This window comes from Peromyscus eremicus, chromosome 5 (assembly GCF_949786415.1).
Source record: "Peromyscus eremicus chromosome 5, PerEre_H2_v1, whole genome shotgun sequence".
Taxonomy (NCBI): Eukaryota; Metazoa; Chordata; class Mammalia; order Rodentia; family Cricetidae; genus Peromyscus; species Peromyscus eremicus.
In genome coordinates this window covers 17,458,879-17,484,935 of record NC_081420.1, presented here as the reverse complement: position 1 = coordinate 17,484,935, position 26,057 = coordinate 17,458,879, and the positions used below count along the sequence as shown (strand labels likewise).

The window sequence follows — 26,057 nt, the reverse complement described above, 5'->3', positions numbered from 1 at the left end:
TGGGCAGGTGAAGCATGGGTCTTGGGGAAAGCCAGCAATCAGCATTCCTCCATGACTTCTACTTCAAGATCTTGCTTGAGTTCCTGCCTGGAGTCCTCTCAATGATAGATTGTGACAGCCTGGAAGTACAAGCCAAATAAATCCTCTCTGAGTTGCCTTGGTCATGGTGTTTGCCACAGCAACAGAAAGGAAACCAGAACAACATGTCAGTGTCTTTTTCTGCTAATTCAAACATCCACGTTATTCGTGGATAAGATCTGATTCATTCCCACCAGCAGTGGAGGAGAGTTCCCCTAGCTCCACATCCTCTCCAGCATAAGGTGTCTTCAGTGTTTTTGATCTTAGCCATTCTGACAGGCGTAAGGTGGTATCTCAGAGTTGTTTTGATTTGCATTTCCCTGATGATTAGGGATGTTGAGCAATTCCTTAAATGTCTTTCAGCCATTTGAGTTTCCTCTGTTGAGAATTCTCTGTTTAGTTCTATAGCCCATTTCTTAATTGGACTGTTGGGCATTTTGATGTCTAATTTCTTGAGTTCCTTATATATTCTGGATATCAGTCCTCTGTCAGATGTGGGATTGGTGAAGATCTTTTCCCATTCTGTAGGCTGTCGCTTTGCTTTGTTGACCGTATCCTTTGCCCTACAAAAGCTTCTCAGTTTCAAGAGGTCCCATTGATTGATTGTTTCTCTCAGTGTCTGTGCTACTGGTGTTCTATTTAGAAAGTGGTCTCCTATGCCAATGTGTTCAAGACTACTTCCTACTTTCTCTTCTAGCAGGTTCAGAGTAGCTGGATTTATGTTGAGGTCCTTGATCCACTTGGACTTAAGTTTTGTGCACGGTGATAGATATGGATCTATTTGCAGCCTTCTACATGTTGATATCCAGTTTTGCCAGCACCATTTGTTGAAGATGCTTTCTTTTTTCCATTGTGCACTTTTGGCCCAATGGCTGAGGGGTCACCAACTGGATCAGGCCCTCTGAGTGGGTGAGACAGCTGATTGGCCTGATCTGTTTGGGAGGCATCCAGGCAGTGGGACCGGGTCCTGTGCTCATTGCATGAGTTGGCTGTTTGAAACCTGGGGCCTATGCAGGGTCCCTTGGCTCAGCATGGGAGGAGGGGACTGGACCTACCTGGACTGAGTCCACCAGGTTGATCTCAGTCTGTGGGGAAGGCTTTGCCCTGGAGGAGATTGGAATGGGGGGCGGGCTGGGGGGAAGGTGAGGGGGCGGGAGGGGGGAGAACAAGGGAATCTGTGGCTGATATATAGAACTGAATTGTATTGCAAAATAAAAATTAAAAAAAAAAAAAAAAGCTCTGTATCTTACACATACAGGGTAAATGTTCATTAAATGTTTGTTGAATTCAAAAAAAAAAAAAAAAAAAAAGATCTGATTCATTTTTTCTTCTAATTGTGGTTCCAGACTTGCTTTTCTGCTTCATCATATGCCTAGTGAAATGTAGAGTAGATGTCAAATATTATCAGTTTTCACTTGGGAGACCACAGGGCTGTTTTGGGTTCAGTATTTCTGAACTGGGTTTTGGTGTGCAATTTCATTGCTTGGGCAGTTTCAAGTCTTGCTTCTTTCTTTCTTATTTGGCACTAGGTACGGAACTCGGCATTTTGCATGCACGCGCATAAGCATGCCACTACACAGCATGCCGATGTTGGGCCTTTCTTTTACAGTATGTTAGGTGAAGAGCACACAGTACTGAGTGAAAGGCTACCTTTCCCCACTGCTGTCTGTCCTCCATGAGGTTTTTCCGTCTGGCTGGTGTGACTAGACACCATCAACCCTGAGTCACCTCCTCTCTGCTTCTTTTTAGTAATTCTCTCTCAGCTTTGGGTAACTTTCTCCTATGCTAACAAATGAGTCGTCGGTTAACTATTCCAGCCTCTGCAACTCTCCACAACCCTCCCTCTGTCTAACCTGACTTACTATGCTCTGTGACTCCTAGCCCCCTTTCATCCCCAGCCTCTCTTCTTAGCTGAGTCCCTTGTCAATTCCTGGGCTCTGCTCAGGACTCCTCTTCCTGCACTATTTATGTCCTTGAGACTTTCTCTAGGCAGACACTTGGGTGCAGGGCTCACCCTATCTGTATCCATTTCACAGGGATCCCTGTCCCATGCTGTCTGGTGTCCAAGGTTCAAGGTCTTGACAGCCAGGTTGCATATATTGTCATTTGTTTTCAAGGACAGAAAATACCTCTTTCTGTGAGTGCTCAAGGATAGGAGGTTGAAGTCTCTCTGGACCGTGATGCATCAGGAGAAAAGACACTACAGGAAGTTCAAGATGTCTTGATATAGGTAATTGTATAGTTGAGGTAATTTATTCTCACCCACTCTTAGAATTTGGTTGGTTGGTTGGTTGGCTTTTGAAGACAGTCTCCCTATGCTCTGTAACCCAGGCTGACCTCAAAGGTCATGGCCTCCTCCTGACTCAGCCTTCTAGGTGCTGGGATTATAGACCTGTAACACCATACCAGCTTTCACTCTCTGTGTTTCATAAAACAGATTGAGGGAAAGGGAAGAATCAGAGGCCTCTTTTGTCCCCTCTTTGTCTTACGAGAAGCATTTTTTACATTTTTTTTTCTTGATGGAGTGGAAAATAAAAGTATCTTAAAATCATTGCTGAATTTCATTCAACCAAAGCTAAAAGCATAAGAGACCAGCAAGCTGAACACCTCCCTGTTGTAGCTGGAGATGATATCTGTCTATTGGCTCAGAACAATAGAAAGTACAATCTTACCACATTGTTCTGAGCCCTTTGCAATTAAGATTCTCCCTGCTAGGCGAAGATCTTTACTAATATCTCAGCAAATAGCTGTCCCTCTCGCCCTTTCAGCACTTATCTGGCAAATGTTCCGGCTAATTGCGAGTCCACCAGGATTAACTCCGGAGGGGACGAGAATAAACTCAGCAGGAAAGTTTAGGCCTGCCTACTCCAGATAGTTCTTCAATTACTCCTTTCAAGTCTTCAGAGGTTCTGTGCTGCCCAGCAACAGTGGGGCTGCTAGCTATAAAACCTACCAGGGAGAGGGGTGGTGCCCACCGCAATGCTTTCTGGGAAGTACCAGCGTCTGAACACAGTCCTGGCCCCAGCAGCACCACCTGCTCATATTCAGCATCCTCCTCTGTTGAGTTCTGGGGAAACTGGACTCGGGATTCACACAGAGTTAAGGCCCCTGGGAGCTGTTAGGGCTCAGGCCTGTAGCACAGCCCATCTTGGACCTTTATTCACTTAGTGCTAACACTGAACAGATAACTACCTGCACCTCAGACTTAACCACCTTCAGCCACTTGGGCTGTGTACAAAACCAACCTGGAGTCTTAGGTTACCATATCCCCTTCCAAAGAAGCACTGGCTGTTGGTTTTGGGTTTTGAAACAAGAAATGATTGATATTTTCTCATTCTTGGTCCCCCAGTGTCTGCAAGTCCTTACTACTCTGTTAGTGGTTGTCACGATGTGAACTCTGTCTGATGAGCAGAGCTGTAGCTCTGTGGGAGGGCACTTGCTTAGCATATATTAGATTCAGCCCCCAGCATCACTCACAATAATATAACAGCAAAGTCTCCTGCCGCTGATACACAGCTGAAAAGTTGGTCCTAAGTGGCTGTGGACCCAAATGTGGCCCAGAAGAAGATTAAGTAGATGCTCAATAAACATTTGAGGAATAAAATCTAGGAGTAGGAGAGCCATTTCTGTGAACAAAGATGGTTTCACCATCTGGCTTGTGGATACAACCTGGTCAGCCACAAAGAGGCGGAAGAGCTGAATTCTGAATTCTACTTTCCCAGAGGAAGCTGGTCCAGGACATACCTATCATACCTGTGCACCCTTGCCTGTTTGGGAAAAGTGCGTCAACACTCACCCTCATAACTGTCTCAATCTCTCTCTCTCTCTCTCTCTCTCTCTCTCTCTCTCTCTCTCTCTCTCTCTTCTCGTGTGTCTGTGTGCATGTCTCTTAATGCATGTATCTCTAGTGTCTCCTGTCTCCTCCACAGCAACTACACTTGTCCCTGAGTTTCCCAATCCCCAGTGAGAGAAATCAGGCTCCATGTGAGGCTCAGCTGGCTTTCTTGAAGACCCTTTGTTGAGGGATATTTGATCACACCGTGTGAAGATGTGTAGCTAGAGTTTTCCTGCTTTGCCCACAGTCAGGACAAATCTCTGTCAAAGATCTATCTATGTTTTACCGCACCTGCCCCAGGCACCTTCTGATTGGTTTAATAAAGAGCCAAATGGCCAATAGCTAGGCAGGAGAGGATAGGCTGGACTTCTGGGCAGAGATAGGAACTCTGGGAAGAATCTGAGGCATAGGAGGACTTGCCAGCTAGATGTGGAGGAAGTCAGATGTACTGTCCTGTGGAGAGGTAAGGATCCATGTGGCAGAACATGAATTAATATAAACAGGTTAGTTTAAGTTTTAAGAGCTAGTTTGGGACAAGCCTAAACTAAGGCCAAGCTTTCATAAGTAATAATAAGTCTCTGTGTCATTATTCAGGAGCTGGTGGTCCAAAGAAAGTCTGACTAAAACCCCTGATTTCCCTCTGGGTCGTTTGGCCCCCAGGCCCTTGCTGCAGCTATTTTATAAGAGAACAGAGAACAGGCAACTTGCTGTCCCTGCTGTAACTATGGAGCCAGATGAAAGAGAAAGTGGGAAGGGCATGTAAAGAGCTGGAGGACCCTGGAGCTATGTAAAGCCATTCCTATTCAGGGTAGGGCTCCCCAGAGGGAAGAAGGGCAGGGATGGAGTCCCAGGAGATGAGAGGAGCCAACACTGGGTCCCTGGTTTGATCTTAAAGCTTTTAGCTGACCCATCAGGCCAGAGGATGGCTGGGATGTGTTGGTATAAAATAAGATGAGGTGTGGTTTGGGAGGAGTTGGGGAGCAGGGGCTAGATATGATCTAAATACAATGTGTTCATCTGTGGAATTACCAATGACCGTATTTTAACGTGAAATGGAATCAGAGGTTTAAAAGAAACAACCAGCTCTAACTGAAAATCCAGTTTATTTTACTTGCAAGGAAATGAACTTGATCAGGAATGGGCGTTCAGCCAGAATTTACAGTTTTACTGGTTTTCCAATTTAAAAACAAAACCACTTAAGTAGCCAAGAAAAGTCGAAGGCATCCCAAAGTAAAGTTTAAGCCATCTCAGTGCCCCACTTTGCATAATTACAGTAAGGGAAGGCACTTGGCAGGCATCCCTCCCCCTTAAACGTAGTAAATTAACAATGCTGGGAAGCAGCTACTGTGACTCTATTTTCCTTGTGTGCACGTGTGTGTAGTGTGCAGTGTGTTTAATTGTGGATGTGTGGTATTGTGCATTTGTGTGAGGGAGATTGCCTGTGCACATGTCAATGTTAGATGCCTCTCTCAGTGGCTTGCTGCCTTGATTTGTTTGTAGATAGGGTGACTCACTGAACCTGGAGCTCACTGACTAGAATTGGCTGGCCAGTGAGCTCCAGGGAACTGCCTGCCTGCTCACTCCTAAGTACTGGGGTTATAGATGCACGCTGCCATACCCAGCTTTTATGTGGGTTTTGAGTATCCAAACTCAAGTCCTCAAGTGCTTGCATAGTGATCGGTTTACCAGCCTGCTAGCTCCTGTCTTAAAGAAAAATAACTGAAATAGGAAAATGAAATAACTTCCCGAGGTCAAAGGTGAAGGCAGACCTCTCATTCTGAAGGCTGAGTTCTTTTCTCTCTGCAATGTGCCAGGCATCCATTTGTATCAGAATACATGCTGGGAAGACCAGTTCTGGTGCTGGGTGTATTTGAAGGGTTGATGATGCCCTGGGTTCAGTCATCAGCACAAAGGAATTACAAACACCGATTTAACCTATCCATTCATGTTGCTGAGAATCTGCACTTGGGACAAGCAGCAGAGATGATTCCAGAACAGGTATGAGAGGTCTAGCTTTGAGAAACAGAGCTCCAAGAGCTCCTGACTCCCCAGCCCCTTGGGGCCAGCCCCTCATCTGAAGAAGGAAGGGCTAGTACCCAAGGTTAGATAACTCCCAGACTAGTCTATAGTCCAGAGCAGGCTGGGACCAGAATCTCACCAGCTGGCCCAGCATTCTTTCAGCCACATTCCAGCAGCAGTGGGAGAAAAAAAAAAAAAAGAATCAAGTGTCTTAAAGAACTTTCTTTTTTCATTTTTATTTCCCAGTTCCTTAAGCAGCCAAACTCCCCTGGAGCGTCAAACAATATGTTGAAGGCCAGCATGGAAAAATCACACCACTAATTCAAAAAGTCTCAGCGCTCTGTGCCCACGTACTGCCAAAAATTGGAAGCAAAAAAAAAAAAAAAATCACTTAACTATTACTTTTCTTTCATTGTGAGGGTATCAGTGTGTGAAACTGCCACACAGAACCTGAAGGAGTCATTTCCGGTTTCTGAAAGGCGAGCTTGCCTTCCTAGAGGCCATTTAACAAAGGCTGTGCCTCCTCACGCACACCCTCCCATCAAGCCCTCTGCATACCATAGTGTCTAAGCAGGGGTCACACCAGAGTCACAAGGGTGGCTATCAATGGAAGTCTTACAATTCCACGAGACGTTTTCAGCAGCATTTCCTACGAAGCCGCGGTTCTCTGATTGGAATCTGAAGATCGGTGCTTTCTCTCTGCGTTTACCCAGTTTGTGTTGAATGAGCAAACATCAGGATTGTTGGCCTAATGCCAGGCTCAGCAAACATCTGGTCCCCTGTTTGCAGGCTGGTTTGTTTCTGGTTGCCCTGTGCTGGTCACACCAAGTCCCTTAAAGGGACAACGCAAACAGGCCCGCATTCTGCAATTTAAATCCTTCCTTGCTGTTTAACCAGCCAGGGCTGGCCTGGGCTTTGTGTTGCCATTTTGTGTGAGGTGTTCTGATGCAATTTTTCCTTAGTGATAATAGTTTCCTCCGTCATCACAAAACTGGACCGGCCGGGGAGTGGAATTTGGTGGGGTGCGTTCCGGAGACCAATAACTCAGCTCTGAGTAACACAATGAATGGATGCTGCCAGGCTTATTTTCCAGAACCACAGTGGTTGGGTTGAAGTGATTTTAAGAGGGATGTGAAGACCTGGAACATGCAACTTTAAAATGAGATCTTTGAAGTTAAAATGACACCTGAACTGCTACCCCTGCCTGCCTCACAGTCTGGAACTTTCTCTTCTTGTTTCCAGAAACTGAAATGCTTCCCCACCCCAGCTCTGATGAAAACCAGCAAATCAACCCAGCAAGGTTCTGTTCAGTACTACACAGCCTCCCTGTGGAGAAGGGTACCTCAGGGGGGGAGGGGAGGGGGGGTGCTCAGCTGAATGGAATGGCATTCAGTGTCTACTAGCTAGATCTGCTGTTTAATGAATCACACCCACCTCACTACTCCTACCCCTACCCCCAACACACACACACACACACACACACACACACACACACACACACACACACAAACACACCCCAGGGAGAGTTTGCCCTCCTTCTGAATACACCACAAACTCTTTCAGGCCCTCAGATCCCAAGTAAAAAGTAGATATTAAACCGCTTATGGACATTACCATTTAAAGTGAAGGTCAGGGGCTGGCTTAGTTCATAAAGCAAACGTTTGTCTTGAAGGAATGGGACCTGAGTGTGAGTCTCAGCACCCATGTAAGAAGCTGTGAGGGGCAGTGTGCTCAGGAGACAAAGGCAGGAGGATCCCTCAGGCTTGCGGGCCCACCTACCTAACCTAATCAATAAGCGCTAACCCAACAGAGGCGCTGTCTCAAAAATGAAGTAGATGATGTGCCTTCACATGTCCACCCACACAGATGCGCCTGAGCAAACACATGCACGCACACACACACACACACACACACACACACACACACACATACACACACATATACACATACACACACATACACACATACACATACATACACACACACACACACACACACACACACACACACACACACACACACACACACACCTTTTTCACTTTAAAAGTAAAATAAAATCAGGATCAAGCCAGGCATTATGGTGCATGCCTATCATCACAGCACTGAGGAGGTGGAGGCAGAAGAATCCTGACTTACACAACAAGACCCTGCTTCAGAAAACCAAAATATAAACAAACAAATAAAATCAAGAGCTTTGAATAGTTTCTGTAAAATCTAGGTAATAACTCTCTCAAGCTTTGCAGGCCATATGTTCTCTGCCACAGCTACTTAGTTCTGCTCGTTCTAACATGAACTCACCATAGAGGGATGTAAACAAGCCAGACGGGCCATATTCTGGTGAAATTTATTACAGACACTGGTGTAGGGGTTAATGGTGCTGGATGTTGGGGTGGCGGAAGAATCACGATGGTTACCTTTTAGAGCTTTATTAGGAGAGAGAGAGAGAGAGAGAGAGAGAGAGAGAGAGAGAGAGAGAGAGAGAGAGAAAGAGAATATAGAAAAAAAGAGAGACCCATGGAAGGGCACCCGCTTTTTAGGCTGGGATGCCATCGTTGCGGGCTGGTGACTGTAATAAGGACATAATCCTTACAACTGGATTTTGAATTACACATTTTTTTTTAGTTACTAAATGATGTTTATCTCTTGGTCTCTTTCAACCATTTAAAAACATAGACTCTAACCTTACCTCATGGGTCACATAAAGGCAGGCTGTGAGCCAAAATTGACTTGGGGTCCTGACTTTCTAACCCTTACTGAACCGGTAAGAAATTGATGGAATAGAGATAACAGTCATCGACTTCATTTATTGACCTCATCCATAGCAAGACTCAAACTGTTAGCTGTTACTGTACCCGTGAGGCAGTCTGGAGTGTTTGGGATGGAAGTCAGTGTAGGATCACGTTATGCATTGAAAGAATGCTGAAAAACACAGTGGGCTGCAGTCGGCCTCAGAACTGATTTCTCTGCTTGATTTCCCACTTCTTGCAAATGCCTGGAGTTGGGACTTGAATGGGAAGGCTCTCAACATGGAGTGGGACTTGCCCCGCGTGCCCCACTTTGCTTAATCTAGTGGTGTCCCAAAGGCTAGACTGTCTTGCTGCAGGTTACCTGTCCTTCCTGGTAAGTGGAGTGTGATGGTGCTCACCTGTAATCCCAGCATTCCTCGGAGCCTGAGCTGAAGGATTGCCCTGTGATGGAGGAAAGCATTGGCCACAGAGTCAGTAAGGGAAAGGCCAGCCTGAGCTAGAGTGAGAAACAAAACAAAACAAGCAAACATCAAAGGAAAACAAAGAGAAAAGGAAGGAGGAAGAGAGAGAGAAAGAGTCGGGGAGGGAAGGAAGGAGTGAGGCTGAGTGCTCTGTTTTCTTTATGCTGACTGACAAAAACCCCTTCTCTCTGCCAGGAAGAAGGGGCAAGAAGGTGGTGTGCCATCACGGATCCTACTTGTCATTTTGGTATGGAGATCTTTCCAGACAGAAAATACCTTACTAAAATGAGGCAGCCCAGTGATTCTCTTCCTCTAATAGACTTTGTGTTAATTCTTCCCATCATTTTCCTCTTCAGTACTTCCTCTCTCCCATCTCTTCTGTTTCCTTTCCATCTTTTGCGGTAATAGATGTTCTACCCCGTTGCCACACATAGTGTATCTCTATTTTTTACTGTTGTTTTTAACGTAACTCATGAGTTGTGAGATTTAATCTTGATACTGCCTGTGTTTAGCAGCTGGGACCCAACAGTGCTAGCAATGGGCTCTCAGGAGCCAGCAGGAGCTGGCCCCAGGACACTCCTAGGAAAATGGTATTTTCACAATTTTGTACCGCAGTCCTAGGTGCCACGCCATTCATTCCCTGAAAACCTCTGTCTACAGATCACCTCAAGAAACATACAGGTGTCTGCAACACTTACCCATTTATCAACACCCATTGAACTTTTCCAAGAACATTTCCAAAGTGCCTTTTGCATTGGGTTATCCTAGGTGAGACTTATGCAAAGTAGCTTAGTTAATCCACGAGCCTGTGCTTCCAGAGATGGTCTTCAAACACCCTTTAGCTTTATTTCAATTCCTCAGTCACAAATCTTCAGTGTCTGTCGTTTCATAATTTTAAGACTTAGACTTGGGTTTCAATCTTCCTCGAAGTTAGTAAGACTTGACAAGCAGCATCATGTGAGCAGCAAGAAGACAACAGAGTGAAGTGAATCTAAGTGCTGTAAAATAAAGCCCAGAGTGGTAGTTCACACCTACAACCCCAGTACTTGAGAGCCTGAGGCAGGAGGATATCTGTGAGCCGGAGGCAGGCCTGGGTTCTGTGCTGAGGACCAGGCTACATAAGAAGACCCATTTCAAAAAGGCCAAAAATAAAAATAAATAAAAATTGAAAAACAATTACACACCCTTTAATCCCAACACGAGTGAGGCAGAGGCATGCTGAGCCATCCTGAGCTATGTAGTAAGCTGAGGCCAGCCTGGTCTGCAATAAGCAAATGAATGTGTGTTGTAAAGCAGCTGTAATCTAGCTGCTCATCAACAGCTGAGCTCTGGATTCCCTGGGAAGATCCTGGGAGTTTTACATTTCCAAGAAGCCTGGGTTGCATTTTCCAGTTGTTTTGAGACATGGAGGGACTGAGCAGGCCCCCTGGGTCCGGGTCACAGTTCCCTCATTAACTAGCTCCCTGGAGGTCTTGGGAAAGTCACTCCTTGAAAACGAAGAGTTGAGACGTCTCAAGTATCTTTTCGACTACACTTCCTCAGCGCTTAAAAAGGCAAACAAAGTTGAAAACAGGATGAAAGGTTTCGGAGGTTCAGGAAGGAAAGTATGCTGCTCGCATGAGCAGCCGCAGTCCCTGCTCTGCCTTTCTTGACGAGTGACATCATACTTGTTTCATTCTCTACACAATGTGTATATATATATATGGTGGTATATATATATATGGTGGTATATATATATATATATATATATATATATATATATATATATCTGTGGTCCTGTGTGGTTTTCATCATGGGGTGGGTTTGTTTGTCATGTGACCATCCTTTCTGAGCTTGTGCCCTGTGACATTGCCTCTGCCGGCTGTCTGCATTGCCTTCCACTGGCTGCCAGGCTGTGATGCCTGGACCGGGTAAGGGAGTGTGGGAGTGTCCGGGGTCTTGGCAAAGATAAAGAAATGAGCATCCAGGAGGATGCTTAGACTCTTCCCTCCCTTCGCGCCTGGTAGAGACCAATTTGTATCCTGTTAGGGATTTGGATAGCTTCTCAGATCTTCTAGTTTTCCCTTGCAAAAGTCTCATCGCTGCTCAGGTCCCAGGTCTGCGTGATGTGGTTTATTATGGCAACAGTTCCCAGCAACCTCCTGCCCAGCCTGGAGGTGAGGGAGGAGGGAGCGCTGGATCAAGGCAGGGAAACAGGGATTCAAAGACCAGACAGGAGCTCGGGGCAGAGCCTAGAGAGGAGGAGCGATGGGCTGCGGACCTTCCCAGCAAGCAGAGGACCAGAGCCAGAGCCGTGTGCCCTCCCCCAGGAAGGGCTGGGAAGAGGGATCCAAGGTAAAAGACAATCACAGACTGTGTGGGAGCACATGCCTGGAACCCCAGCATGCAGAGGGCTGAGGCAGGAGAATTGCTTCCAGTTTGAATTTGAAGCCTGCTTGGATTACTTAGTGCATACTGGGGCTACATAGAAGACATTGTCAGAGAGAGATGGGAGAGAGGGGAGAGAGAGAGAAAGATGAAGAGAGACCCAAGGAAGAAAACAATCACAAAGCAGTGACAGGATTTCCCCCACTTCCACACTTAGGAGGCTCTGGCGTGGTCTGGAGCCAGTCTGCAGTTCAGTGCCCTCTTAGTAGGTACTGTGACAGATGGAGAACCAAGAGACAGCATGTTTATTCTGCCACTGTTGCCTGGTGTCTCCAAATCAAGAAAGTGTACATGTCTCTGTGTACCTATATCCAAGCAGACAAACGTATGAGGTCATACCCCAGGCAGATGCGGAATAACAGGAGGGGTGTGGTTTCTGCCCATCACCCTGATTTCTCGGGAGAAGTTGGGCGTTTCTAGGAGCTGCTAGCAATTGGTGGTTCTGGAACTTGTTCTCTGTATCTATTTACAGCACAGAGAGCTCTGTCCACTGTCTGGCTACATTCTCTGGGCTGTGCAGCTTATCTGGGACAGAGATAGAGGGGATCTGGTTGGTAAGAGTCTCCTTCCAATCTTTCCACTGTGCCCCAAGCCTGTATCATGTCATTTATCTGGAGATAGTAGAGGGAAGTTCCCACAGTGCAATGGGGGCAGAACAGCTGGGTTGTTTGCCATCCTTCCCCCACTCTACTCGAACTGTTAGGCTCTGCTACCCATAACAAGCCAGGCTTGGCCACCCATACTCCATATTGTCAGCAAAAGACAGCAGTGAAAAGCAGAGAGAGTTTTAATTTTTTCAATGTGGCCACATTGGGAAGAGGGACACACACACACACACACACACACACACACACACACACACACACACGCACGCACGTGCGAGGTCCAGTGACTCCCCAAGTCCATCTTTGGATCTTTGGGGTCCTGACATAGGGTGTAGGTCTAAACAGAGGATGAGGTGGCTGGGTGGATAAAGGTGTTTATGCCAAGCCTGAAGACCTGAGTTCAATGCCCTGGTCCCACATGGTGGAAAGAAAGACCTGAAAACTACTTTCTGAGCCACACACATGTGCATACAGATGTATAGAAATACAACTTAAATTTTCAGGGCAAGAATGACTGATAACAGTACTGATCCAGGTATGCTCCTGCCTATCACTGACCACATTATCGTCTCAGCTCCAGACTCTCCAGCAAAAGTGATCTGACAGGTTGTCAGATCTGTGTGAAACAGACAAAGCCTACCTCTGACTGACCAACTCCCCTGTCCACTCACCTAGCCTGAGACCCCAACTTCTTGGGGACCCTTGTCTTAACAGTCTGATAGCCAGAGGGAAGGGCACAGGGGTCTCTGTAGAATGCCTTCCCTTCTGTCAGAAAAATTATTTCACCAACAGAATGGGCATCTCATGGATACCAAGACCCCATCTCACTGGGGTGACCCAAGGAGAGGTCCACCATATATTTCGCCATCAAAAATTTTTGAAGGGTGAAATAGAGCCTATAACCTCCTTTCCCAGGCTGGCAGGAGCTGCACACTGGCACTCAGGACCACCTTTTCCACAAGGCATTCTTAGGGCTGCTGTGTGAAAAGCATACACTCTCCTCTCAGCAGATACAGTGTGAACATGGCCAGGGGCCAGTGGTAGCACCCGGCACTCAGTGGCACATCTGAGCTCCTGGAGGGGCTGTAAGAAGCAAATCTGAAGGGCACAGTGTGTGGTTCAGTTGGTACAGTGCTGACCTAGCCTGCACAGAGCCCTGGGTTTCACCCCTAATGATACATGAATCAGATGTGGTCGTTCGTGCATGCTTGTAATCACAGCACTCAGGGCGTGGAGGCAGGAGGATCATGATTTCAAGGTCCTCCTCAGCTACATAGTGAGTTCAATGTCAGCCTAGGACACACCTGAGACCCTATCTTTAGGCATATAAAGAACTGGGATGCAGGGTTATGACTGCAGTCTCGGTCCCTGGCACTCTGAGAGAAGCCTGTTTCCAGACGCCACCCATGCAAATGCTATGCTCTGTTTTCTGTCTCCCAACAGTGACTGTCTGACTTCAAGGCATCAGGGCTCTTTTTCTTTTCTTCTTTTCCTTTTTTAGACAGAATTTTATGTAAGCAAGGATGACTTTGGTCTTTTGCCTTTCCCGTCACTGCCTAACCACTTTCCAGCACCCTGCTACCTGACTTCTCAAGAAGCATCTCCCCATCACATATTAACCCTCTGTCTTTCCTTGCTAATGTCGTCTTTTCTGTACTGCCCTTCCTCTCTAAGAGACTCTTGGTCCACCAGGCCAAATGACGTACAGTGCCTGCCTCTGGGTCTGCTCACACCTCCCTGCCTTTCCCATGCTTCTCCCTATGGGAAGCCATTCAGCACACATCTATCTGAAGGCCCTTCTCCTCTACAGGTGCTTGAGTTCCTCGGAAGCTCTCTGGCCATCTTTGTTACTAATTGTTGCTTTGGGTTAGCATGAAAGCATGCATTTTCGCTCTCCTTTTCCAAAAATATATTTATGTCACTTAGAATTACTATGCTAAGACTCATTATCTTTTTAGTTTATTTTGTAGGCATGATTATACTAAGAAAAGTTTCACTTCATATTTCTTTTCTTTCTACTTTCATTTGTGCAATAGTATAATTATCACCAACTATAGTTTTATTATGTAGACCAGGTGTCAGGGCCATAAGTCAAGTCATTCCAACTGTCAAATACACTAGTTCTTCCAAATCAAGCCACCACAGAGCCTAGAAGGGGCCCTGAATGTGTGTCCAGTTTCCTTTCTATTTCTGTGACAACATGACCCAAAAAGTAACTTGGGAAGGGGATTTATTTGTCTTACATTTCCAGGTCACACAGCGACTTAAGGAGGAACTTCAAGCAGAAACCATGGAGAAGTGCTACTTGCTAGCTAGAACTAAGGCCCATGCTTACCTGGCCTTCTTGTACAACCCAGGACCAGTGGTGCTGTCCACAGTAGACAGGGTCCTCCTCCACCAACTGACAGTCAAGACAATTTGCCATAGACATGCCTACAGGCCAATCCTTTTATACCTCTACATTGCCCTAGTTTTCTTATCCATAAAATAACAGAAATAGTAATACTTATCTTTGTTGAATTCTTATGAGGATTAAGTGAATTTAATTCACATAAAGTACTCACACTCATGCTTCACACGGAATAAGAGCAGGAAATAAGTGACGGCAATGTCATTACTATCCTGACATCAAATCCTTAGCATCCTTAGCATAGCCATCCATGTTCATCCTTGAGCTGACCCTGGTCCTTTCTCCAGCTTCCTCCTTCCCACAGCCTTTTTAAAGCAAACCTTCGTGAAGTTCAACAAGTACTCTGTTTCCTTCCCTGAGAGTCTCTGCACCTGCTGTCCCAGCTACCACCACCACCCCACCCCCATCAGGTTTTTCCTTCCCCCTGCACAGGTTACACATCCCCATCTTTGAGAGAACTCCTAGTCACTCCCTATTTTGCTTTTTGGCCCTGCTCCTGCCACCATGGTGAGGTTGATCCTTCTGTTGGATTGAAGGAAGAACTTACAGTGTTCCCTTATCATATCCATTCTGTGTCCATCCTGAGCTGCCCCTATAGATAGAAAGTCTGTCATCTATAGCACACTGACTCAGACAAATGTGCCACTAATGAATACTTTGTGAGTGGTTCCATGCTTGCCCATTCCCCAGATTCCTTACAGTGTTCTTGTCTTCCAGTAGCACAGAGAGACTCACGATATTGGCAAGGAGGAAGCTCAACACTAAAGTTACTGGACAATAGACTCGCTTGACTCCTGCCTGCATCTTCTCTGCCCATGCACTTGACTCTGGAAATCTGAACCAGGAAGGCTATGATTATCATTAATTAAACACTCAGTGGCCATCAGAATAATGACTCTACTACTTTCCCAAATGCAGAGAACCTAGAGCAGTGGTTCTCAACTTTCTTAATGCTGAGACCCTTTAATACATTTCCTTCTGTTGTGGTGACCCTCAACATTAAATTATTTTCATTGCTACTGTTATGATTCATAATGTAAATATATGTATCTCCTGGTCCTACCTGGCCCACGGTCAGAACAAATCTCTCTCACCTGCCAATCCTGCAGCTGCTCAGACCCAAATAAACACACAGATGCTTATATTATTTATAAACTGTATGGCTGTGTGGCTCAGGCTTCTTGCTATCTAGTTCTTATATCTTAAATTAACCCATTTCTATAAATCTATACCTTGCCACGTGGCTTGTGTCTTATCGGTACTTTACATCCTGCTCCTCATAGTGGTGGCTGGCAGCATCTCCTTGCCTCAGCCTTCCACTTCCCAGAATTTTTCTCTCTCCTTATCCTGCCTATACTTCCTGCCTGGCTACTGGCCAATCAGCACTTTATTTATCAGTCAATCATCCACAGCATATCTGATGTTTCTGATAGTCTTAGACAACTCCTGTGAAAGGATCCTTTGACTCCCAAAGGGGTCATGACTCACAGATTGAGAATGACTGACCTAGAGTTTAGGAGTTCAGAGATGCCTTTAAAATGAGATGACTGTGTTTGCTTGTGTGAAGCATCTACATTTCTTAGCATTTTTAACTTTAAAATATATTCTAAATTAAAATACTTGGGAGTTGTCTATAGACTTCCTGGTCACTTTTACCTTAGTCTAAAGAGATAGGAAAGCATTGCAGAAAAATAATGCATCATAATAGGAAAAGCATGGGCAACTTTTCTCAGTTGGAGAAATGCTCTTTTTCTGTCTGGCCTAGGATTAAAGGAGAGAGCTTAGAATTTAGTGATTGATGGTTTGAAAGAAAATGGCCCCCAAAGGGGGTGGCACTATTAGGAGGTGTGGCTTTGTTGAATTGGGTGTGGCCTTGTTGGAGGAAGTATGTCACAGTGGAGGCAGACTTTGAGGTCTCATATGTACTCAAGTCACACCCAAGTCTGAGACCACTTTTTGTTGCCTGTAAGTGAAGATGTAAGAACTCTCAGCTCCTTCTCTAGCACCATGTCTACCTGCATGCTGCCTTGCTTCCTGCCATGATGGTAATGGACTAAACCTCTGAACCACCCCAATTAAATGTTTTTCTTTTTAAGAGTTGTTGTGGTCATGGTGTCTCTTCACAGCAATAGAAAGCCTAAGACAGAAGTTGGTACCAGGAAATGGGGTATTGCTGTAAAAGACCTGACCATGCTTTTGTTTGGAGGAATTTGGACTTTGGGAGTTCAAGATAGGAAAGCAGTGGAATGCTTTCAGCCCTCTTAACGGGCCATACCAGTAGGAGCATGGAAGACAGTGGTGCTGAGAGTGATTTGAACTATGAGGAGCTAGCTCAAGAGTTTCAGAGGAGAAGAATTTTAACATGTTGTCTAGAAATTGTTCTTGTGATATTTTGGTGAAGAATGTGGCTTCTTTTTGCTCTGGTCCAACGAGTCTGCCTGAGGCTAAAGTGATGAGTTTTGGATTAATTCCATTGGCAGAGGAAATCTCAAAATAGCCTAGTATTGACTGTGTTTTGTGGTTATTACTGGTTATTCTTATGCAAATTTATAATGATAAGGAGCAAGGAAATATAAAATTTGAGGAGAAAAGGAACACCAGAAAGTAGAATGGAACTAAGTTCCGTGTTCAAGGAGATAAACAGATTAAGAAATAGAATGAAGGGAGTGGTGACCTCAGGGCAAGATTCTACCAAGCTAAATTTCCAACTTTTAAAAAGGAATTAAAGAAAGGTTTAGAGCCAGGTGTGGTAGCACACACCTTTAATCCCAGCTCTCCGAAGACAGAGGCTGGCAGATCTCTGAGTTTGAGGTCTGCTTGGTCTACAGAGCAAGTTCCAAAACAGCCAACCTTAGACAGAAAAGAAAACCATTGAAAACAGAAAGCTGGTGAAGATGTAATTGAAAGATCTCTGAATTCAAGGCCAGTCTGGTCTATAGATTCAGTTTCAGAATAGCCAAGTTTAGGCAGTGAAGGAAACTATAGAAAACAGAAAGTTGGTGAAGATAATTGAACAAGGGGCCATGTTCCAGCCCCCATAAGCAGCAGAACTTGGCAGCTTTGGCCATGTGGTTCTGGAGTTAAGGATAAAAGAAAAGAACTATGGAATTTGCCTCTGCAACTAAAAAAAAGCCACTGAGGCCAGGCATGTATTAGGGGTGTCCCTGAATGGAGGCCTAGAGACACTATTATATGAAGCTGTGAAGTTGAAGCCTGGATTGCCTTAGAGACCCCAAAATGTTAGAATGCTGTAGGATACCTGCCCAGGAGAGCTCCTAACAGGGAGTAGAACCAGCCTAAGAGAAAGAATTATGTTGCAGTCAACAAAGCTGAAAGAGTTGGAGATCTGAACAGCACTTTGACATTAGATATGGACACATGGAGTTTGGAGTTTGCCCAGCTGGTTTTTGGTCTTGCTTTGGTCCAGTATTTCCTCACTTCCTTCCCTACATTTTGGAATGGTAATGTACAACATGTGCCATTATATGTTGGAAGTATGTTATCTGCTTTTTTATTTTGATTTTATAGGGGATTACAGTTAAGAGATTGCATGAGTCTCAAAAGACACTTTGAACTTTAGACTTTTAAATAAGTTTGAGACTGTTATAGACTATGGGGACTTTTGAAGTTGGACTGAATGCATTTTTCATTATGATATGGCTACAAGCCTTTGGGGGCCAGGGAGTGGAATGTGGTAGTCTGAAAAAACATGGCCCCCAAAGGGAGTGGCACTATTAAGAAGTGTGGCTTTGTTGGAATGGGCGTGGCCTTGTTAGAGGAAGTATGTCACTGTGGAGACCAGCTTTGAGGTCTCATATATGCTCAAGACACACCCAGTGTCTGAGACCACTTCCTGATGCCTGAGTCAAGATATAAGAATTCTCAGCTCCCTCTCTAGCACTTTATCTGCCTGCATGCTGCCTTGCTTCCTGCCATGACAATGATGGACTAAACCTCTGAACTGTAAGTGAGCCACCACAATTCAATGTTTCCTTTATAAGAATTGCCATGGTCATGGTTATCTCTTCATAGCAATAGAAACCCTAACTAAGACAGTGAATGGTCAAGAAGGACCCTTCATAGGTATTCTCTAACATCTGATAGAAGTCTTGCATTTTTTATTGCAAAAGAACTAAGTTACTTGTTAAAACATTGTGTGTTTGTGTGTATGTGCAAACATGTCTGTGTGCATGCACATGTGTGTGAGGGGGGTGCATGCACCCATGCTTTTGTTGAAGCCAAAGGTTAATGTTGAGTAGCTTCTTCTGTTGGCCACTACAGTATTTATATTGCATTTTTATATTGTGTGTACACAACAATGGGGGTCTGTAAACAGCCCATGGAAGTTAGTTCTCTCCTTCCCCCATGTGGGTCCCAGGGATCGAACTTGGGTCATTGGGCTTGGCATTGGTGCTTTCCCATTGAGCACCTCAATGACTTGTGCCTTACTTTTTAGAAGAGTTTCTCTCACTGATCCTGGTGCTCATTCATTGGCTAGACTTGTTAATCAACAAGCCTCTGGAATCTTCCTGTCTCTGTCTCCCAGCACTGGGAACACAGACACACCCCACCACCCTCGGACTTTTTATGTGGGTGCTGGGTATCTAAACTCATACCCTCACGTTTTCACAGCAAGGGCTTTACCTGCTCAGCCGTTTCTCAGCTCTCTTAAATCTTGTTAAAGAACCATTCCTGAGTGTTTTTGAGGGGTTGCTATTTGTAATTATATTACTAAGAGTAAATAAGCAAAAATGCTAGTTCTAAAGAACAAAGTCTTCCCATAGGTCCACAGGCAAATGTATTTATACAAGCTTCTGCTCGTGGAGTGATTAAAGATTTCAGCTCAGGGAGTAGCTACAAGTGATTCCTGCCATGCTGTTTGGAAACTATGTTTCCCACAAGAAGCTACAGAAGTGCATACAGTACTTACACTACACACACACACACACACACACACACACACACACACACATACACAAACCACAAACAGACACCTGTCTGTAGTTGAAACCAGTGTCTTTTTTTAGAATGCCGGTGACTCTCCCTCACAGCTGTCAGCTTGGGACTTACGAGGTTTTAATGTTAAACCTGGTAAAAATGTTAGCTCCAAGGCATCGAAGTATACAAAAAGGTCAATACAAAACATCGAACACATTGAACCTGTGCTTTGACAACTTCATCATGGGGACAAGAAAGAACCTTCCACACTCCTTCTGTCATCCCACCCAGGGCCCTTCTTGTGCAATACAGATAGGTTAATACAATATGTAATGCATACTGGTGTGAAAATATAAACCTTGCATGCATAGGTAGACCTGAGCATGGTTGGCCACATCCCAAGAGTGTACAGATTTAAGTATTTATCAGTATTGCTGGTGTCTTTGACTTACAGCTACTGCAATCTAGATTTTAAAAATGGGGCTAACATTCCTACAATGTGCTACAAGTTGACATGACATTTGAAAGATATTCTTAGTTTTCCAAAGAGAAAAACCTTTCGTCTCTTTCTAGAAACGGAAGGCTGGTATATGTTAGGAGATGCTAAAGGATTGTTCTGTCTGCTGCACATTTTCTTTCACTCCCAGGACTCAAAAGCACCTGTCTGTAAATGCAGATGGGTAGAGATCCTCACTAGGGTTCCCATCCCAAATCAAGTGGCTCCAGTGACGGGAAGCCATTGTAAGGTCATTTGAAGTTGTAGTGTTTGAATCTATTCCAAGCTGTAGTTTGCAGAATGTGGGGAGGAACGCCAACTCTTCTGGTCTAATAACACTCCAAATGTCACTCAGTTCCTAAGTGTTTTATCGTTTTGCTGGCTGCTGTGACTGTCATTAAACCTCTTACATTGTCAGTAGCTCTACTTAGAAATGTTATAATGACAAAATCAGTCCTTACATGTCACGTGGTACATTGCTGGTTGAAAAAAAAAAAGTGAGTCCACAAATGCAATGAACTTGTAAGGATGCTCCTCTCATTATCACTGCCTTTAAATAGCTGAAAACTAGGGAAAGAAATCACAACAGGGCTTGTACACCTTTAAGTTCAACCAGAGCGCTGAGCCACTGAGAGGAAAGCATCACACAGTGTCTGTCTTGCTTAGCTTTGTCAGCTGGACACACCCTAGAGTGAGGGGAGACGCCACAGTGGAGGAGTTGCCCCAATCAGATTGGCTTGTGGACAACTCCGTGGGGAGAGTGTCTTGATTGCTAACTGATGTAAATGTAGGAGGTCCCATACCACTGTGGGAGGCACCATTCCTAGCCAGGTGGTCCTGGGCTGTATAGGAAAGCTAGCTAAACACAGGCCTTCAAGCAAGCCATGGGCAGCATTTCTACATGGTTTCTGCTTCAAGTTCCTGTCTTGAGTTCCTACCCTGACTTCCCTCAGTGATGGGCTGTGGCCTGGAAGTACAAGCCAAATAAATCCTTTTCTCCCCTAAGTTACTTTTGTTCAGGGTGTTTTTGTCATAGCTACAGAAAATAAACTAGAGCAATCTTTCTTTCCTTTGCTATACATATCAAATACATATGCGTGTTCATGTTACATACATTGTGTGGTGTAGGTATGTTGTATGTAAAGGCTCTTATCCTGGCTAGCTTTATGTCACCTTGACACAAGCTAGAGTCATCTGAGAACAGGGAACCCTTGTTGAGAAAATGCCTCCATAAGTCTGGGCTGTAAGCAAGCCTGTACAGCATTTCTTAATTAATGATTGATGTAGGAGGGCCCAGTCTGTTGTGGATGGTGCCATCCCTGGGCTGGTGGTCCTGGATTCTATAAGAAAGCAGGCTGAGCAAGCCAGGGGGAGCAAGCCAGTAAGCAGCACTCTTCCATGGCCTCTGCATCAGCTCTTGTTTCACGGTTCCTTTCCTGTTTTGAGTCCCTGTCCTGATTTCATTTAATGATGAACAGTGATATGGAAGTGTAAGCCAAATAAACCCTTTCCCCATCAACTAGCTTTGGTCATGGTGTTTCATCACAACAACAGTAGCCCAAACTAAGACAGCTCTTCTCGGGAATCTGCTTTCTCAGTATTGATGATGATGCCTGTGATGATGCACAGGCGGAAGGAAAACCCATTGCCTTTTTCTTCCTTTGCTGTGGGACCAGGGACCAGTGTCTTGTGTCAGTGGCTTGTAGACTATACAAGCAATGCAGCAGGGTTTATGAAGTGGTGCAGTGTTTATATGAAGAACCTTCTGGAAATACCTGCAGTATTGAATGTGCATAGCCTTTCAGCTAGAATGTATACATCTAGGAACTGTCACAAAATGATTGAATCAGTTAATAAATATATATATGAACAAGCATAATACTAGCCTGGCTTATAATACTGGAAAATTAGAAGTCCCCAGGAATGGACTAAATAAAGTGTGGTATGGTTACATGGTGAACTATATAATGAACTCACACTATTGACCTTAAGCAGCTACTCTTCAACATTAAATAGAATGAGGTTGAGTCAGGTAAATGTCTCTACTATATAGTCAGTGGTAAAATGTGTTATACAAATCACAGAGAATCTGATCAATTTTATTTTTGATAACATTTTCATTGTAGTATAATTCATGCACTATACAAGTCACCCTTAAAATATGAAAGTGACAGCATTTATGTCATCTGTTTTTAGTACCTCCCTCCCCAAAGAAGTGACCACCTATGAGCAACCAATCTTCTTCCCCCCACTCGCCCTGTGCCCTTGCCCTACACAGTGTCTGAACCTACCTCTATCTCCGAGAAAGTTTTTAAATGTCTATGTAAAGACATGTGTCAGTATTTAATTTCCTTTGATTGTTAAATAATATTTTGCATGATTACACTACATTTCCTTTTCCTAATCATCAGTAGATAGATATTTGAGTTGTTTCCACTTTCTGAACATTATGAATAGTAATTATAGGCACCATGTGCTAGTTTTGAGCTGAATATTATTTTCATTTTGCTAGTGTATAAACCCAGGAGTGGAGTTTCCAGTTTGCAGTTACTCCATGATTAACTTTCTACAGGAACTCTTAAATTGTTTTCCAGAGTAGAAGCACTGTTCTGTGTGCTCATACCACTGTGTGCGTGCGGGTTCCAGCTTCCCCACATGCTCACCACCACTCCCTGTTGTCTCCTCACTGTGGTCATCGTGTGGGTGGGAAGCATTTCATTGTGTTCTTTTATCTTGTAGCTCCCCAATAACCACACGATTCTGAACTCCTTTTCATTGGCTTTTCAGCAAATTCTAATTTACCCTTTAAAAATCTTATATAAGCAAATATACTTAGGAGGTCATAATACCAACATGCTGATAATGCTTCTGTTCAGTGGGTGGTAATTATCATTTTCTACTGAGTCTCTGTATCAGTCAGGATCCTACCAGAGGAACAAAACCAACAGGATGAATGGGTGAATATACATGAGACTGGTCAGCCATGTCCAAACTCTATAGGATATGACAATAAAGGGCAGGCTAGAGGTAAAACTGCAGTCCACAGGCACAATTTCTTTTCCCTCAGGTATATCTTATGTCTACTCCAGAAACCCTTTCAACTGATTAGAAGAGACCCACCCAGGTGGTCTAAAGAAGCTCTTCTACTTTATGTCAATTGGTTGTAGATGCAATTATATCTACAAAATGCCTTCACTGTAATACTTAGATTATAGTTTGATTGAAAAACTGGCTACTACAGCCTATCCCAATTGACACAGACTTGGCCATCACAATTGTCTTCTTTATTACTTGGTTATTTCAATGAGTTTTTTTACATGTTAAACTACAAAATGTGTGTTTTAAAAAATACTCTTTTTTTTAAACAGTAGTATTTCTAGTTTCACATTTGATTAATGATTGTGAACTTGTTCATCTTGGTGCCCCCAGTGAGGCTCAGAATGGTGGCTTGAACCTAGCAATCCCTCCTTTAGGGTTAGACTAAGACTTCTCTCAGGCCCTTAGCTGTGAGTCCACATAAAAATTACATAAGCTGGGGACGTAGCTCAGTGGTAAAACGTTTACCTACAACCAACATACAAGACTCCAAACTTGATCTCTGGTAATGATTGAAAAAATGAAAGCGATAAAAAATCAATACTTCTAAGATGCAATCACACAGATTGAATATCTTTGTTCTAAAGAAAGGAATGGGAAGGAAGGGGCCAAACCAGACTGGAACTCTTCTTCAAGTTGGACATCAGACATATGTGGTGGCAAGATGTGGACCTCAAGGACTTGGCCAACCCCACCCCCCACAGCCTTCTTGGCCAAAGCCCAAAGTGCCTTCCCCAGCTGGCTGTGGTCGCTGGCAGGAATTTCCCCAGGACAGGTTCCTTGTTCATGTTTTCCTGACATCCAGTGATCTCCACTGCGGTGTAGGCTTCACCCTTACAGCTTCTCACCATGCCCTCTCAGGGGCATACCTGCAAGCACATTAACCATGACATGCAATTGCCTGGCTCCCTAGACTTTCCTTATTAATCTTGGCGGAATTCTCCATCACTCCGTCGAAACTCTTACATTCTAGGTGCCTGGAAAACCAGCATCATATGAATGATATTAAGGACAGTTCCCAGGGGGAAGTAACCAGGTCTCCTTGTAAATACCCTTTGATGCCTATGTAATGATATGGCATGGAAGCCTCTGGTATATTTGGAGAGGGGGAAGGGAAGCTTTCTTTTTTTAAAGAAGATTTTACATCAGGATGCAGGGTGGGTCCCCAAAGGGTGGGCCAGAATGCCAACATTCCTCCATTTTGATTATTATAAAAAGGAGAGTTATGGATAGCAAGTGGGGGAACAAGGGCGCTGAATTCTTGAGACTGCTTCCTTTCTGATTTTGAGGTGAAGTGGGAGGGGGAAGTTGGGAGTTCAGGGTCACACACTCAGCAGGAGGTATGAGTGAAGAAGCATTTAGTTGGCCATCATTGTGGAGATCTCAGGTGTGGAAATCTCATGTGTCTGTTCCTTGAAGGAGCTGAGAAGAAAGATTGCTAGGAGGAAAAAAATAGATTATCATTGGCCTTATGAGCTGGGATAGCCATGGGAAGAGTGATACCTGCCAAAAAGAATGGAACAGAGAAGTGCCCTGGTTGTACAGAAGAGGCAAGAGTGAATGAGTGAGACACAAGGGTGGATATGCCCTTTATTGGGACATCTTGGAAAACCAGGCTCTGCTTACTGGGTAGGTGCCTGCTTGAGCCTGGAGAGGTGGTACCAGCAGTGAATCGAGGGATGACGTATTCTTTAGGAGTATATGAGCCATCACATCTGCTGTTTCTCTGGAGGTGAGGGTGCATCCATCCCAGCTGGCATCCTTGGTTGGTGGTTGGCATCCTCGGAGCTGGTGCAGGGTCTGGCGTATCTGGAGGACTCTCTGTGGGTTGGCCTTGGCCGGGGCAGGAGGAGTGAACTGCAAAATATGCTCGAAAATGAGTGGAGTCAAAATGGGCTCTAGAGACTGTTAAGTTTTTGTCAGACCAGATTTCTTGACACAGTAACAGAACTTTTCCCAGGAGCCTGCAGGTGTCTGTCAGACAGCGGGAACGGATTTACATCCTGGTGTCATAGCAAAAGGCTATGGCTTTAGGTTAAAAGGTGTGAATGTTTTCTGGCTTCAGCCCAATAAAACATATCTTTAAATCTGTATCCAGAGGAAATTTACTGAGTGGAAGTGGTTGAGTGAGTGAAGGAGGAGGGAGGCTTTCCTAAACATCATCAGAGTGAACAGAAGTGAGACAGCTTTCCTGTCTTCATATAAATAAACCTTAAAGCTATTTCTTTATCAGATTCTCCAGAGGCTACCAAGAGCAGTCAATAGTAAAAAGTTATATTAAAATTCATTCTTTGAGTTTATCTGATCTGATAACAAGGTAAATTGTGTCTAGACCTAGTAGCAGCCCTAGGAGAGGGAGATCTATGAATTTTACCAGAGAACTGAGAAGGCAGCTGAAGCAAAGCCTGGTCATCCAATGGAATCAGAGATCTGAGAAGGATAAATTTTACCTGAGTTAGCAATTGAAAGTGACAGAGACTTACCTGTTGGCTACCGAGATAACCACCCCAGGGTCTTCATGGTCATTGAAGGCAGAGTTCTCAGGTCAACAATATCAGTCTTTGGCTGCCAGGCCTCAGAAGATCTGATGGTTGTGGGATAGGAACTTGTGGGAAGGACACTGGTCCAAAGTAGGCTGCTACTTTGTCTAGGCAAAAGTGAGGCAATGGGTTCCAAGAGTTCTGTTGTCCATAGTCTGAAGAAGGCCCTGGCAGCAGTTGAGGTACTTCTGTGCCCATCTCAGTGGCTGATGCTGCCACTCTGGAGCAAGTTCTGGGTGGAGGTTTTTCTGTGCCCAGCCTTCTTCTTTGGATGATATAAAGGTCCTGCCAGGAGCCAGCATGTCCCTCTATCATGAAAAGCTTTTTAATTAAACATTTTAGATGCCATATTCTGTAGATCTCTGAAGTATTTGAAGACTGTCCAGGTATATCTGAATAAACTTT

General features: G+C 44.6%; 1 protein-coding gene and 1 long non-coding RNA gene across 2 annotated transcripts in view; one reads left to right on the top strand and one right to left on the bottom strand.

Moving 5' to 3' along the window:
- Positions 1 to 16,518: 16,518 nt before the first annotated feature.
- Positions 16,519 to 26,057, top strand: part of Stmnd1 (stathmin domain containing 1) — a 29,879-nt gene continuing 20,340 nt past the window's right edge. The window contains exon 1 of the mRNA XM_059263059.1: positions 16,519 to 16,627. Coding sequence (XP_059119042.1) covers positions 16,622 to 16,627 — 6 coding nt within the window. The 5' untranslated portion in view covers positions 16,519 to 16,621. The remainder of the gene's footprint in view (positions 16,628 to 26,057) is intronic.
- LOC131911100 (uncharacterized) lies at positions 24,674 to 26,045 on the bottom strand. Its single transcript, XR_009379283.1, has 2 exons — positions 25,596 to 26,045; positions 24,674 to 24,969 (listed from the first exon to the last, which is right to left on the bottom strand). It is a non-coding gene; the product is annotated as an uncharacterized LOC131911100 (long non-coding RNA).